This window comes from Oryx dammah, unplaced genomic scaffold (genome assembly GCF_014754425.2).
Source record: "Oryx dammah isolate SB20612 unplaced genomic scaffold, SCBI_Odam_1.1 HiC_scaffold_29, whole genome shotgun sequence".
NCBI lineage: Eukaryota > Metazoa > Chordata > Mammalia > Artiodactyla > Bovidae > Oryx > Oryx dammah.
The window spans coordinates 50,758,229-50,773,202 of NW_024070213.1; the positions used below are offsets into that span (position 1 = coordinate 50,758,229).

General features: G+C 44.1%; 1 protein-coding gene across 1 annotated transcript in view; it reads left to right on the plus strand.

Annotated features, from left to right (window-relative positions):
- Positions 1 to 248: 248 nt before the first annotated feature.
- Positions 249 to 14,974, plus strand: part of LOC120858651 (putative tetratricopeptide repeat protein 41) — a 73,231-nt gene continuing 58,505 nt past the window's right edge. Inside the window, 4 exon segments of the mRNA XM_040234845.1 lie at positions 249 to 1,385; positions 5,311 to 5,491; positions 7,551 to 7,801; positions 14,531 to 14,691. Of these exon segments, the coding sequence (XP_040090779.1) occupies positions 605 to 1,385; positions 5,311 to 5,491; positions 7,551 to 7,801; positions 14,531 to 14,691 (1,374 nt within the window). The 5' untranslated portion in view covers positions 249 to 604.

The following is a 14,974-nucleotide window of genomic DNA, read 5'->3' on the forward strand; positions in this document are numbered from 1 at the left end:
GGCCTTATTATATTGCTATTTTGATTTATTCCTCTTTCCTGGCCTCAACTTCATAACAATTCTCATTCTTGCTTCTGGTCATAGTCATGGGTCTTGGCTTATTCTGTTGCTAGGTATGCTAGGCTCCTTTTCTGCATTTGCCTTCCTTTTCACACTCTTTAGCAAGTTCCCTTGCATAGACTCCAAATTAACAGGGAGGGCCAGAAGGAGCAGGTAGCAAAAGGAACACTGGAAAGGTAGGATGGGGGGTACTGAGGCAAACAGGGAGAACTGTATTCAGTGCCCACTTAGCACCTGTGGATCTCAGCTCTTCAGCAAAAGCTTTGGGGAAACAGAGGATCAATGAACTTCCTGGAATCCTAAAAAGAATTTTTTTTTCTTTTTCAGTCCTGACTTAAACTCGATTGTTTTTCAAGTTTGATCTGTGCATTGTTTGCCATCGCTCACATTATAGTATCTATAAGAAGACATTCTGGGGAAAGATTTCAATCTGTTTATAGCAAGCATAATTAAGAGAAAGTTGTAGAAGCAGAAGAGGTTGGTGGCTGCTCCAGAACAAAAATTGTTCTGTTTTAAGGGTTATGTCATCTCTGAGCAAAGTGAAATGAAGGCAAATGAGAGTGAAGACAGGTCTGCCCAATTCCTTTTAAAGCCACAGAAACCCATTCAGCCTTACATCTGCTCGACTCTGAGTGATTTTGAAGAAGAGAGAGACTTTTTGGCAAGCTACATCTTCCCTCAGCTGAATGAACTCTGCAATTCCCGGGGCACGTATTTCAAAGCTGTGGACCTGAGGTGGTCAGTGTTGGAGGCTCAAATACCCTCACTCTCCAATCTGTTTAGACAGCAATTTTGTCTCCAGTCGCAACACCTGAAGCTCTGTCTCGACTACGTGAACAGCTGCTTTCCTTTTTTCATCTGCTTGCTGGGTCAGACATACGGGGACTTTCTCCATAACTACTCACCTGACATCTTCTCCAAGGCAACTGACTTGTCAAGTTTATCCAGAGTGGAACAGAATCTCTATGTTGCTGCAAAAAACGGTTATCCTTGGGTCCTGGAGTATCCCACCTGCAGTCTGATGGAGTTAGAGGTCATCCAAGCAGCATTTTTGAATGAGTCTCAATTTCAGTATTTTTACTTTAGGAGGGGAACCATGCCTCTGAAGACTTGGGATGAAGAACAGGAGGAGATGCTGTCTTCAGGTTGTCTGACTGATGATGAGGAGAGATTAAAGATCGGAATGCTGAAGGCCAAGATTATTAGCAGAGGGCTCCCTGTCAGGTTGTATAGAGATCTCCATGAGTTGGGTGAGCTGATTCTCAAGGACTGGTTGGTCGTGATAGAGAAACTTTGCCCAGCCACTGTAATGACAGAAAATACAGGTTAGTAAATATGGAGATAGCTAAGTCTATTGTCATAGGTTCATGTGTTTTGTGTGTCTTCCTTGTGAAAGGAATTTTAAAATGGTTGAAAAATGTTATTTATGCATTTAAAATTGTTAGCATATTCCTGTAACATTCACTTCATGTGAAGATTTTTGAAACTAAGAGTAAATAGTAGGTCATGGAAGATGACTTAGGAAGTCAAGGAGCTCAGGGGAGACCTAAAATATTTGGCAGTTAATGTGTAGATCCAGAGCAGAGGTTCTAGACCAAGGATGACTTTACCCTAAAGGACCTTCTGGCTACATCTGAAGACATTTTCGGTGTCACAGTTAGGGGTGTGCTACTGGCATCTACCAGGTGGGAGTCAGGGTCACTGTTACACATCCTCCCGTGCACAGAACTGCCCCTCGTCATAAAGAATTTTTCAATTCCAAATGTCAATAATGCCAAGGTTGAGAAGCCCTAGTCTAAAGGGAAGAGAACTTTTATTGTCAAGTGATTTTTGCATGTTATCACTTTTAATCTTTAAGATTTAGACCTGCAAGGTAGATGCTATAATCGCTGTTTTACAGATGAACCAATGAAAGCTGTGTAGCAGTTAAGTGACTTACCTAATGTCACTTCACCAGTGAGGGATCATTCTAGGATTTGAACACAGGTCCTTTCGACTTCAAAACAATGCTCGTTTGCTTTCACCGTTACTATTCAGAGTCAGTAATCTGTGGACTGGTAGTCTCAGCATCACCTAGGAACTTGCTAGAAATGCATTCTGGGTCTATTGAATTAGAATTTACATTTTAATAAAGATGACAGGTGGGTTGCGCATGCATCAAAGTTTGAAAAGCACTGCCTGACATCATATTGAAATGATTATAGTTATTTTGAAAGCAGTGTCTTGTAGACATGTATAGATTAAAAAGGGAAGAACAACATCAGAATAGGGTGGAGATTCTTCACCTAGAATCTCGAATAGATTCTTCACCTAGAATAGACTTTGGGAGGGATCTGCGATGCCCTGAAATTATATGAAAAATAGAATGTTTTAATGCATATGTGTGTTTGGGGGCCGTAGGAAGACATCAATCAAAGGAAGACACTGTCTTTAATCAAAAAGGTTTAATGACACAAAAAAGATTATGAATTACCATTGTAAGGGCCCAAGTAGTGTGGGAATGCGGAATGAGGGCATTCTCAGATGCCTTAGGGACCAGGCAGGCAGAGTCCTTGTAATATGATAGGGAGCGGATCTGTGGTCAACTGAATAGGAGGGAGTTGACCCACCTAAAGTCATTCACATTCATTTTTGGGGGTGAGATGTGAAATCCCACCGTGCTGGTCAAACTAGACTCCACTTACAGACCAAATCATTTTGGGGTCCTAGAAAAGAATATTGTATCGCTCATTACTCTGGGTTGCAAATGACTTACACTGGCTTCAAGAGAAAGAGAATTTATTAGTTTATATAACTTGAAAGCCTAGAGATAGGTCTGTGTTCAGCTCAAGCTGCATCCACTTGCTCAAAGGAGGATTCCAGGCCCTTGTTTCTCACTGTTTCTCTGATGGCTCTGCTGTCCTCATGCTGCCTCAATTCTTTGGCTTCTCCATTATGGAGGGAAGATGGCTGTAGCAGCTCCAGGTTCAAGTCCAGCAGTAAATGACTCAAAGTCCTACCATTAAGTCTTTCTGTTCCTGATTAGCGGGACTTGGACTATATGCTTGTATCTGACTCCATCTCTGGTATTGTGATTGATGTGATGTGATTCTCTGATTTGGCTAATCCTGGGTCCTATACCACCTCTGGAGGTGCAGGGAGACGGACCCACTACATTAACATGAATTGAGAGTTGAGACAAGGTGGGACCCAAAATGATAGTCTGTGGCTCAATAGGGTGTTGAGCAGTCCAAAATATCTTGAGTATTCACTACAGCCTTGGAGTTTTAGAATGTCCAAAGACAGACATGTTCTCAGATCCAAGATTTTTCAGTTTTTAGCTGTGTAACCTTGGGAAAATGACATAATATTGGTAAGCCTAGGTTTCTTCTTCTGATTTCTGGTTAGCATTAATCACCTTGAGAGCAATAACATATGTTAAGCACCCGAAATGGAGAAAGCAGTGGCACTCCAGTACTCTTGCCTGGAAAATCCCATGGACAGAGGAGCCTGGTGGGCTGCAGTCCATGAGGTTGCTAAGAGTCGGACACGACTGAGCGACTTCACTTTCACTCTTCACTTTTCATGCATTGGAGAAGGAAATGGCAACCCACCCCAGTGTTCTTGCCTGGAGAATCCCAGGGATGGAGGAGCCTGGTGGGCTGCTGTGTCTGGGGTCATACAGAGTTGGACACATCTGAAGCGACTTAGCAGCAGCAGCAGCAGCAGCAGCAAGCACCCGAAAACAGTGCCTGACATGTATTATGCTAATGGGGATGAATCATGAAAAAATGAGTCCTGGGAGAATATAGTATATATTTTACTAAAGTCTGAAGTATATAGTTCAGTTCAGTTCAGTTCAGTTCAGTGGCTCAGTCGTGTCCGACTCTTTGCGACCCTATGAATTGCAGCACGCCAGGCGTCCCTGTCCATCACCAACTCCCAGAGCTCACTTAGATTCACGTTTGACTAGTCTCAGTGTGAAATGCATCCGTCAGTTAATGTTTACTAACATGTTAAAGAATCAAACCTTTTCGTGTATTTGGGTGAGAGACAAATTGTTTCTCTATAGTTTTCTCCTTAGTCTTGATGTTGGTTACTATTGAAAGATTAGTTTGTTTTAGACTTTAGTTTTGAGTATGTAATATATGGACTACATGTCTGCAGTAGAAGGTACAGAATGTATGAATTATTTAAAAATCTTTAGAAAAGAAGGCTAAATTCTTTTTGTTTTGGATCTTCAATACCCTTTAATCACCCACATAGTTCCAAAATCTCATAGCTGGGGTAAAAATAGCCCATTTGGGTAGCTGATGGTTATCATAAGGAAATGTTGAGCTATCAGTTCACACTCTTGACTTTTAGAAGCACTTCTGAGGTCCTTGGAGTTACCTGAGACTGGTGAGTGAGGTTCATGGTGAGCTAAAGAGACCCATTAGGTTGTGGGATCGTCTCCAATTCTGCCTAAGATCTTGAAATTTGAAGCTGACTTTGGCCAAACTGTTGGTCCTCTAGGTCTGTTCTTGTCCTAACCTGAACCGGAGGGCAGCCCAGTTAACTATGGAAATATAAGATGTCTTGAGACCTTACCAGGTTAAACCAGAGATATTCATTCTCCTGCCTCACATCGTTTAAAAAACAACCCCCTCCCAAACTCTGGAAGATGTAGGATTCTCTAGAGATGGGGGTACATTTTGGCAGTCCAGAATGCCTTGACTTTAACAATGAGCTTAGAAACACAGTAAATTGAAGCTAGAAGGAATCTCAGAGATCCAGTTGTCTGACTGCCACTTATTTTACTTGAGAGTTTAAGGGACTTGCCCAATGGCAGAGTTGAAACTGTACTCGTGGTTATCATTGTATTAGGACATCTTATCCTAAAAATACACCCCACTCCCTCCCCCAGCCATTGCCCTGGATAGAAACACATATGCCATGAGATTGAATTAGGTAACTTATACTTAGCTAACAATCTAAAAATACAAGAGGATATATGTAGCAAATCCAGTTTTTTTTTTTTCTTTTGCCCTCTTCATTGTGAGGTCATGAAATAACTTGGAATCCTAAGTAGGATTTCAGATACAAGTAGCATTGCTTGCCTGTAGCTTCCTTGCATTACCATGTACAGTGGGTTATCAAATATTGTGCTAACATAGAAAGATGGTGGTAGGGACACAGAACACTTTCCTGGGCATTCATAATAACCATGTGAAATGGAAAATGCTAAACTACAAATCTAAGACGTTAAAGTATATCTTTTTGTCTCTAAAGACTTTAAGCACAACTTTGAACGTTTCTATCATGAAGAGCTCACTGAGAAGTGCAAGGAAGTATTTGTTATTTCCAAGGAGTCTAGCAGGATCTTTGAAATCTTGGAAAGATTTGCCTTAAAGGATATGGAATCTGATTTTAACAGTCCTGCAGCACGCTCCAGCTTAGACTCTGTTCTCAGGTACGATGTCAAGAAATCCCAAGCAAAGCAGTCTGACTTTAGTGAATAGACTCCTCCAGTTTGGAATATCTTCCTTCCCTCCCCTTTTCTACCCCTGGCTGCAAGACAGGCTTCCTAAAAAAGCCACCCCCGGGTTAGAATCTCCTCATCAGAACTCACTCTGCAGCTGCGAAATTTTCCTGACTGTTTCAGTTTCTTTCTTCCAGTCTCCTCAAGAAGATTATAAACCCTGGAGAACAGAGGGCTCGACTTCTGTTCTAATTCCATAGTCCAAAGTTTGTGTCAGTCATTCCTAACAATGATGTAATGATTTTAAGGAGAAAAAGTTGGGTTGGGAAACATGAATAATGCATCTGTGCAATATTGCATAATTTACAAAGAACGTCCACATACATCATCAGCTCGTTATTGATTACTTTAAGATATTCAGCCAAAACTTGTTAATGGCTGACTACGGGCCATAGCTTTGTGTTTGTGTGTAAGGAATTGAGTTATCTTACCCAAAGTTTGCACTCCTTCACTTTTTTCAGTGTTCTCTTCATTCAGACAAAGAATCCACCTGCAATGCAGGAGACCCTGGTTTGATTCCTTGGAAGGAAAGATCCGCTGGAGAAGGGATAGGCTAACCACTAGAGTATTCTTGGGCTTCCCTTGTGGCTCAGCTGGTTAAGAATCTGCCTGCAATGCGGGAGACCTGGGTTTGATCCCTGGGTTGGGAAGATCCCCTGGAGAGGGGAAAGGCTACCCACTCCAGTATTCTGGCCTGGAGAATTCCATGGACTGTATAGTCCATGGGGTCACGAAGAGTTGGACACGACTGAACGACTTTCACTTCACTTCACCCAAAGTTTGCACTCCTTCACTTTTTTTTCAGTGTCCTCTTCATTCAGACCCCCATATCTTTTCCTTTTCTGGGTGGTGATGTATTCTCTTCACCACTCACAGGCATGAAGAGGCTGGGGCATGAAGAAAGACCTGGGGTTGTCTGTGGTGTCCTTCCCAGTTTCAACCCTAGAAATAGGGAGGTTCCTTGGACTGTTTTATTTCTTCTATCCTCATCGTCCAGTTCTTACCACAGGTATCATTTATTCTGTGAGGGTTTCAGGATTTGAGATAAACCCACAGTGGCTCAGGGCTGTGCTTCACCGTCTCTGCCCCAGTCTCAGCACCCACTATGACTGCAGAGCTACCAACATTCTTATGGTTCCTGGAACCCATGCCAAGAGGAAGACAGTTTATTTGGTTAAAACAACATGGTGCTTGAGGGACTTCCCTTGTGGTCCAGTGGCTAAGACTGTGCAACAAGACAAGTTATACTGTGCTCATGCCAGTTCAGAGAAGTCATATTTATTCATTATTACAAGCCAAAACACCCCCATGGAGCAGCTGGCTACTGCTCAGTGAGTCACTGACAATTGTGGTCATTTTGTTGCATTTCTAATGTCATGGTCATCAGGATTATGGGAATCCTTGGCGTATGAGTGTTTTGATTTTTTATTCTCTCTCCTGATGGTGCAGAGTCTCCCTTCCAGGATCTTTGGGCAGGTTGGGCCCTTGACGTAACCCCAGGTTCATGTTGGACAACCCTGGAGTCTATGGTAGTTGGAGGAGCCTTCCAAGGTTACCATCTTTCCACTCTCCTAATTTTATATAAGACAGAGCTGAACCCAGAGAGAGAATGACTTGTTTGGAAGCAAGTGAGTTCACAGTGGAGAGACTGGAATTTCTTTAACTTTTAAAAGATTGGAATATAACTGCTTTACAATGTTGTGTTAGTTTCTGCTGTACAATGAAATGATTCAGCTGTATGTATACATCCCTGGAGAAAGAAATGGCAGCCCGCTCCAGTATTCTTGCCTGGGAAATCCCATGGACAGAGGAGCCTGGTGGGCTATAGTTCGTGGAGTTGCAAAGAGCTGGACATGACTGAACACACATGCAATATGTATGCATATATTCCCTCCCTCATTAAGCTCCCTCCCAGAGAGACTAGAATTTCATATCTCTTAGAGACAAATGTATGCAGGAAAAGTTTCCCTCCCTCCCTTTTTTTTGGTAGTTATCCTTGACTACGTTTCCCCCGTTTGTTTTTCAGAATAAATCCTCTTCCAGCTTACAAGTCTATTTTGCTGTTGTCTGGAGAACGTGGCTGTGGCAAGTCCACTCTGCTTGCCAGCTGGGTGGACTATTTCAAGAAGAAATACCCGAACATGTTGCTGATCCCTCATTTCGTGGGCAGCACCTGTGAAAGCAGTGACATCATGTCCGTGATCCATTACTTCATCACAGAATTGCAGTACAAACACTATGGTAATAGAATCAGACTTTGAAATTCATTCAGAAAAATTTTGTTTAAAAGTGATCATTCCGTCTTCTGCCCATGAGGCTATTTTTCTCTTATTCCAATCTAAACCTTTATATAGTCTTGCCTATGTATCCGCCCACCTCTTCTGCTCTCAGAATTGTTTCTTTTCTTCCTTTCTTTCATCTTTCCTTCCCCAAAGGTGAACTGAGTGCCTTATATACCAGTGGGGATACAACCGTGAAAAAAAATGGACAGAATACATTAGCCTCATGGGGTTTTCCTGTTATTGGAGAGCAAAGGGGACAAAGAGTTAATGATTAAAAAATATAGAATGTTTGGAGGTGGTTAAGTTCTATGAAGAAAAATAAATCAGAGAAAGAAAGTAGGCAGTGTGTATGTGTAAGGATTTCAGGACTTTAAAGGTATCATCTGGGCAAGCTTCACTGAAAAAGGGGCATTTGAATAAATACTTGAAAGAGAGAGCCAGGCAGATTATCTCAGGGAGAACATTCCAGTCAATGGGAACGGTTGCAAGGGCTCCAAGGCAGGATGTGCCTCTCAGCTATTGCTCAGGTTCAATTCAGTTCAGTTCAGTTGCTCAGTCATGTCTGACTCTTTGCAACCCCGTGGACTGTAGCATGCCAGGCCTCCCTATCCAACACCAACTCCCGGAGTTTACTCAAACTCATGTCCATGGAGTTGGTGATGCCATCCAACCATCTCATCCTCTGTTGCCCCCTTCTCCTCCCACCTTCAATCTTTCTAAGCATCAGAGTCTTTTCAAATGAGTCAGTTCTTCACATCAGATGGCCAAAGTATTAGAGTTTCAGCTTCAACATCAGTCCTTCCAATGAATATTCAGGACTGATTTCCTTTAGGATGGACTGGTTGGATCTCCTTGCAGTCCAAGGGACTCTCAAGAGTCTTCTCCAACACCACAGCTCAAAAGCATCAATTCTTCAATGCTCAACTTTCTTTATAGTCCAACTCTCACATCTATACATGACCACTGGAAAAACCATAGCCTTGACTAGATGGACCTTTGTTGGCAAAGTAATGTCTCTGCTTTTTAATATGTTGTCTAAGCTGGTCATAATTTTCTTTCCACGGAGTAAGCGGCTTTTAATTTCATGGCTGCAGCCACCATCTGCAGTGATTTTAGAGCCCCCCCCTGAAAAAATGTCTGCCACTGTTTCCACTGTTTCCCCATCTATTTCCCATCTATTTGCCTTGAAGTGATGGGGCCAGATGCCATGATCTTAGTTTTCTGAATGTTGAGCTTTAAGCCAACTTTTTTACTCTCCTCTTTCACTTTCATCAAGAGGCTGCCATAGTTCTTTGTTTTCAGCTATTGCTCCTCCCGTTTAGTTCAGTAGCTCTCTACTAAGCATGTTTATTCACTCATTCATTACAGAGTATTTATTGGGTGCCTGTTCTGTGCCTGTCATTGGTTTGGGTTCTGGGGACATAGCACTGAGCCTGGCAAGTAAGATCATGACTCCCATAGGTCTAATGTTCTGTTGAGAAAGGCAGATGACCAGTAATCAAGAGATGTTTCAAATAATGATGAATGCCACGCAGAGTGATGTGCTGAGATGATGGGCTGGCTGTTGAGGTTGAGTGGTCAGGAACTGTATCTCTGTATTAGTTGGAATAACTCTGGCTGCTGTTTATACATCCCATTTCAGTGGCTTCTCAAAGTTTATTTCTAGCTCGTGTTTGTGTTAGTCACTCAGTCGTGTCTGATTCTTTGAGACTCCCATGGACTGTAGCCTGCCAGGCTCCTCTGTCCATGGGATTCTCTAGGTAAGAATACTGGAGTGGGTTGCCAGTCCCTTCTCCAAGGAATCTTCCCAGCCCAGGGAACGAACCCAGGTCTCCTGCACTGCAGGCAGATTCTTTACCATCCGTGCCATCTCTAGCTCATGCAACAGTTCAGCTCAGGGTTCCTCGTTAGAGAACGAGTGGCTTTTCCCCACGTGGTGGTTTGGGGCCGCGGGCTCTTTCCATCTTGAAGCTGTGTCATCTTCTAGGGCCTCAGAGTCATCTGCCTTTGGCTAGAGGAAGAGGAAATCGAGTGGAAAAGGCACACCTTTCCTTAAAAGTCTCAGCCAGGTTGTGAAACGAGTCACTTCCACTCCCATTCTTTTGCAAGAAGTCAGCCACCCTGGGCTCCCATGGCCACACTGGGAGTCAGGTAGGAATGGAAAGCTACCCCCACGATCTTTAAGGGGGAGCATAAACTTTCACAGGACAGGCCGCCATCTCTGCTATGCTCTCAGGAGATCTCAGAGACAAGAAGGAGCCAGCCATGTGGAGATCAGAACATTCCAGACAGAAGGGACAGCTAAGGTCACTAAGCTGGAAACAAAGTGGAGTGAGTCAGAAAAGGAAAGAAGGCAGTGTGTCCAGACTCTGGTGGGGGATGCGGGGAGTGCTACCAGACGAAGCAGGGTAAGGTAGAGGATGGGCCACTTTGTATCTGAGTTTTGTAGAACAGGAACTTGGATTAGATTCTACTGCGTGCAGTGGAAGGCCAGTGGAGGATTTTGAGCATGGGCCTGGCATGATTTGGTTGGTATTTATCCAAGCTCGAAATCGTCTCCTGTGCAGAAATAGGTGTGGGCAAGTCAGCACAGTGGCAGTGACGCTTGTTAGAGGCCGTCACAGTGGCCCAAGTGGGAGGAGGTGATAGCTTGGGGGCGGGGAGTAGCAAGGGGAGGCATGAGAACACACTGAGGAACTGAATGTGAGAACTGAAGGACAGGGAGAGATTACGGATTCTCCTAGTTTGCGGCTTAAGGAAACTAGGTAGACGGTCAGGGTGGTTCACTGAAATGGGACAACATTGATGGGGCAGCAGGTTTTGAGGGTAACCAAGAGTTCTGCTTTGGTCAGGAGATATTGAAGATGCAAGGCTTACATGGGCAGAGAGAACAATCCTATGGGATCCACCTCTGTTCTAGGAGCTGCTGGGGAGCCCAGGGGCTTCTATTAGCTGTGAGACTTGGGCAAGTTATTTTAACTCTCTCTGGCTCAGTTTTCCCATTTGTAAAATATGGATAGGAAGGAAAAAGATGTCTTATAGGTAGTTGAGAGGACGAACTAAGATAAAGTCTGAGAAATAAAGACACTTAACACAATGCTTGGCATATAGTGCTGTGCTGTGCCTAGTTTCTCGGTTGGCCTGACTCTGTGACCCCGTGGACTGTAGCCCACCAGGCCCCTCTGTCTATGGGGATTCTCCAGACAAGAATACTGGAGTGGGTTGCCATGCCCTCCTCCAGGGGCTCTTCCCATTGCAGGGATTGAACCCAGGTCTCCAGCACTGCAGGTGGATTCTTTACCGTCTGAGTCACCAGGGAAGCTCAAGAATACTGGAGTGGGTAGCCTGTCCCTTCTCCAGGGGATCTTTCCAACCCAGGAATTGAACCCGGGTCTCCTGCTTTGCAGGCAGATTCTTTACTGGCTGAGCTACCAGGGAAACCACAGCACCAGCAGATATTAGATATTATTATCATCATCATTAGGTGCCTTCTGTGTATTTGCATGTTGGTATGTGTCTGACCCTTCCTGCTTTGGAGACTTCATCCCTTCTCACCCGGGGCTTGTACCCACATGAGCCTCTGGGTACTGAGCGAGCATCGGGGCCCTGGGTGAGTTTTGATGGGTGTAGATCATCTCTGGATGAAGGGACAAATATGTGAGCTTCCTTCTGCATGCGTGTGTGTAGGCGTTTCTGTGAGTAAATAAAGTGAACACATGGGCGTGAGTTTTTAGTGGCTGCATTTCTCAGAGTGCTAAGTGGGTAAAGTCAAAGTCAGTAGCAGCAGGTGTGTCTGATTCTAAGAGAAAGCTACTAGTACCACTCAGGCTCATCCCAAAGGTGTTCATTCTGGCAAGGCTGATGATTAGATGCTCAACTGTACACATGCAATTATGATTTTATTCCCCAAATAAATTGCTATTTTCTTGAGTGTCTTTTTAGGTATGGAAAGCGCCTAATAAAAACAGTTGCTGTCTTTCAAAGAAACAAATCTTTAAGCTGACAAAGCAGAATAAATTCATTAACAGCCTGTGAACACTTGACAGTCAGGCAACACCTCTCCTTGTTAATGGAATGGCAGTGGTTCTGGACTTGGCCCGTCCAGATTTTCAGTTCTGGCTCCGCTATTTACTAGCTGTGTGATCTTAGGCAGTTCACTTAAGCAATCTATGCCTCAGTTTCTCATCTCTAAAATGGGGATGGGAATAATAGTACCTACAGAAAGCTGTGTCAGGGTTAACAGATGATACATGTAAAGAACTTAAATGGGTCCTTACCACAGTTTGCTGTTATTGCTTTTGTTATTATTCCTCACTGAACTGGAGAAAGAAGCAGGGAGTAGGGGACAGCTGAGGGAAACAAGAAAGTCCTATTCATTATTTAGACTAAGGGGAGCGAGGATGGAAAGCAAGAAAGTTGGTAGGTGTTCTCTAGTGTCTCCACGGTAAAGAATCTGCCTGCAGCACAGGAGATGTGGGTTCAATCCCTGGGTCAGGAAGATCCTCTGGAGAAGGAAATGGCAATCCACTCTAGTATTCTTGCCCAGGAAATCCCATGGACAGGGGAGCCTGGCTGGCTACAGTCCGTGGGGTCACAGAGTCAAACACGACTGAGCACGCATGCAGGCTACACAGAAGCCTGGGGGAAGCCAGGATGAGCAGGGCTCATCGTTTAGCATCACTGCCTTGGCTCGGAAGCTGGACCTGGGGGAGGTGGATGTGGGAAGAGAAGGAGCCACTGCTGAGAGCACAGCCAGGCCTGAGAGGTCACATGAAGATTCAGGCAGAGAGCATTTTCTCGTACCCAACTTAGCTGTCCGCAGCTGCAGCGCCTGTGTGGGCTGTGAGCCCTGCCCTCCCTCCCCATCGTGGGGATGCTAAGATGCCCCTGGGCGAAGCTGACATTTCTGCTCCTCCGTCCCCACCCCTGCTGGCCAGGATATAGCGATCTACCAGAGGAGAACTGGCCACCCATGGCCAAGTCTCTGACCCAAGTGCCCTTCCTGCTAGGCAGCTGCAGCTGACGTCCCCTTCATGACAGGCTTCACAGAAGGTCAGAGAAGAGCCTCCGCCTTTCCTCTTTTCATGTTTCCTCACTGTATTACTCTGGACCCTGGCAGCAGCCCTGACTAACAAGGAGCTCCTTTTATCAAAGGCTTTCTGGGTGCCAGATGCTGTGCTGAGGGCTTCATCAACATCTCATTGTTTTTCCCCAAGAGGTCTTTCTTGATGTTAGCACAGTTTTGCTTCTGTGTAATACAGTTACTCTCCCTTCTTGGACAAAATAGAGCAAATCTTTAAAAAATTAATTAATTTTTGGCTGTGCTGAGTCTTCGTTGCTGCCCCAGGGATTTCTCTAGTTGTGGAGAGCAGGAGCTATTCTCTAGTTGCTACGTATGGACTTATTGCTGTGGCTTCTCTTGTTACAGGGCATAGGCTCCAGGCACGTGGGCTTTAGTAGTTGCAGCATGTGGGCTCAGTATTGCAGCTCAAAGGCTCTAGAGCACAGCCTCAGTAGTTGGGGCACATCAGCTTAGCTGCTCCAAGGCATGTGGGATCTTCCTTGATCAGGGATCGAACCTGTGTCCCCTGCATTGGCAGGTGGATTCTTAAATAGATTAAATCTTCATATACTTAAGAAACTTAATCCAGTCCAGTTGCTTTGCATAACTTGATTTCTAGATCCTAACAGGTCTTAATTTATTTGAAAAATATTAGTTTTGAAAATCAAAAGCAAGGCAGAAGTTGTATGTCACAAAGTGCTCTTAGAATATTAGGTAGGTGATTACCATTTTGGGTTGCTGCTAGTGTGTCACTTAATCACATCCTGCAAGTTGGTCCTCTCAAATTACTTCCTTAGTCTTTGCTGATTCATAACTTAATTCTCCCTAGTAGTTTCCAGAATCCAAGGTCTGGAGTCTATTACTCAGGGTAGAGTAATTTAGGATCAATTGTGTTAGGTTTAAAATGAGCCAGGACCAAAGAAACTAGGTGGTGGGTGGGAGATGTTGTGTGTGTGTGTGTGTGTGTGTGTGTGTGTGTGTGCGTGCACACAGCTGGACCCCTAGAGTGGTGGCTGTGACCCCTAAACAGGAACTGATTTAAGGGGGTGCAGAAGCTTCACAGATCACATAGCCTGACTTCTCTTTCTTCCCATCCAGTTCTTTGTAACATGATCAATTTTTGCATTTTGGAAAGTGAGAGTAGTGCTTTGGATCATACATAATATTTTTTATATAAAATCCTGAAAATATATAGGAGACATGTGGTGGTAAATATCTTTACCCCTTTAGGGTTGAATATTTTGAGACTGCTAATCACACATACGGCCTTCCCAGGTGGCTCAGTGGTAAAGAGCCTGCCAGCCAATTCAAGAGACACAGGATACTCGAGTTCGATCCCTGGGTCAAGAAGATCCCCTGGAGAAGGGAATGGCAACTCACTCCAGCATTCTTGCCTGGAAAATCCCGTGGACAGAGGACCTTGGTGGGTTACAGTCCATGGAGTCGCAGAGAGTCAGACAAGACAGTGACTGAGCACGCACACGCCATCCTACACCATCTGCGTGTGTCACGCAGCTGTGAGCAGCACTCATTATTCCCAACCCCTTCTGCTTCCCCAACTCATTAACATATTTTAGCAGCGACGGAAACATTTTCACCTAATTTGAGCACATTTCTATGCTGCAGGTACCCAGCTTGAAACTGATATTCTCAATGAAGATGCAAATATCTTGGCCTTTTCACTTCTTGTAGACATGTTCATTGCTTCCATCAATGTAAAGCCATGTATACTTGTACTGGACGGAATTGAAGAATTGGCTGGCATTTATGGGATTTCAGGAGAGAAGGTAATCTCTTTTCAAAATAATATCTATTTTTTTATTATTTAATAAAAAGAAAACCCCTTAATTAATTTTTTTGAACTTTTTATTTTGTTTTGGGGTATAGCCAGTTAACAACGTTGTGATAATTTCAGGTGAACAGAGAAGGGACTCAGCCATACATATACATGGAGCCATGTATATGGCTCTCCTCTAAACCCTCATGTATATGGCTCTCCTCTAAATCCACATGTATATGGCTGTCCTCTAAACCCCCATGTATATGGCTCTCCTCTAAATCCCCATGTAT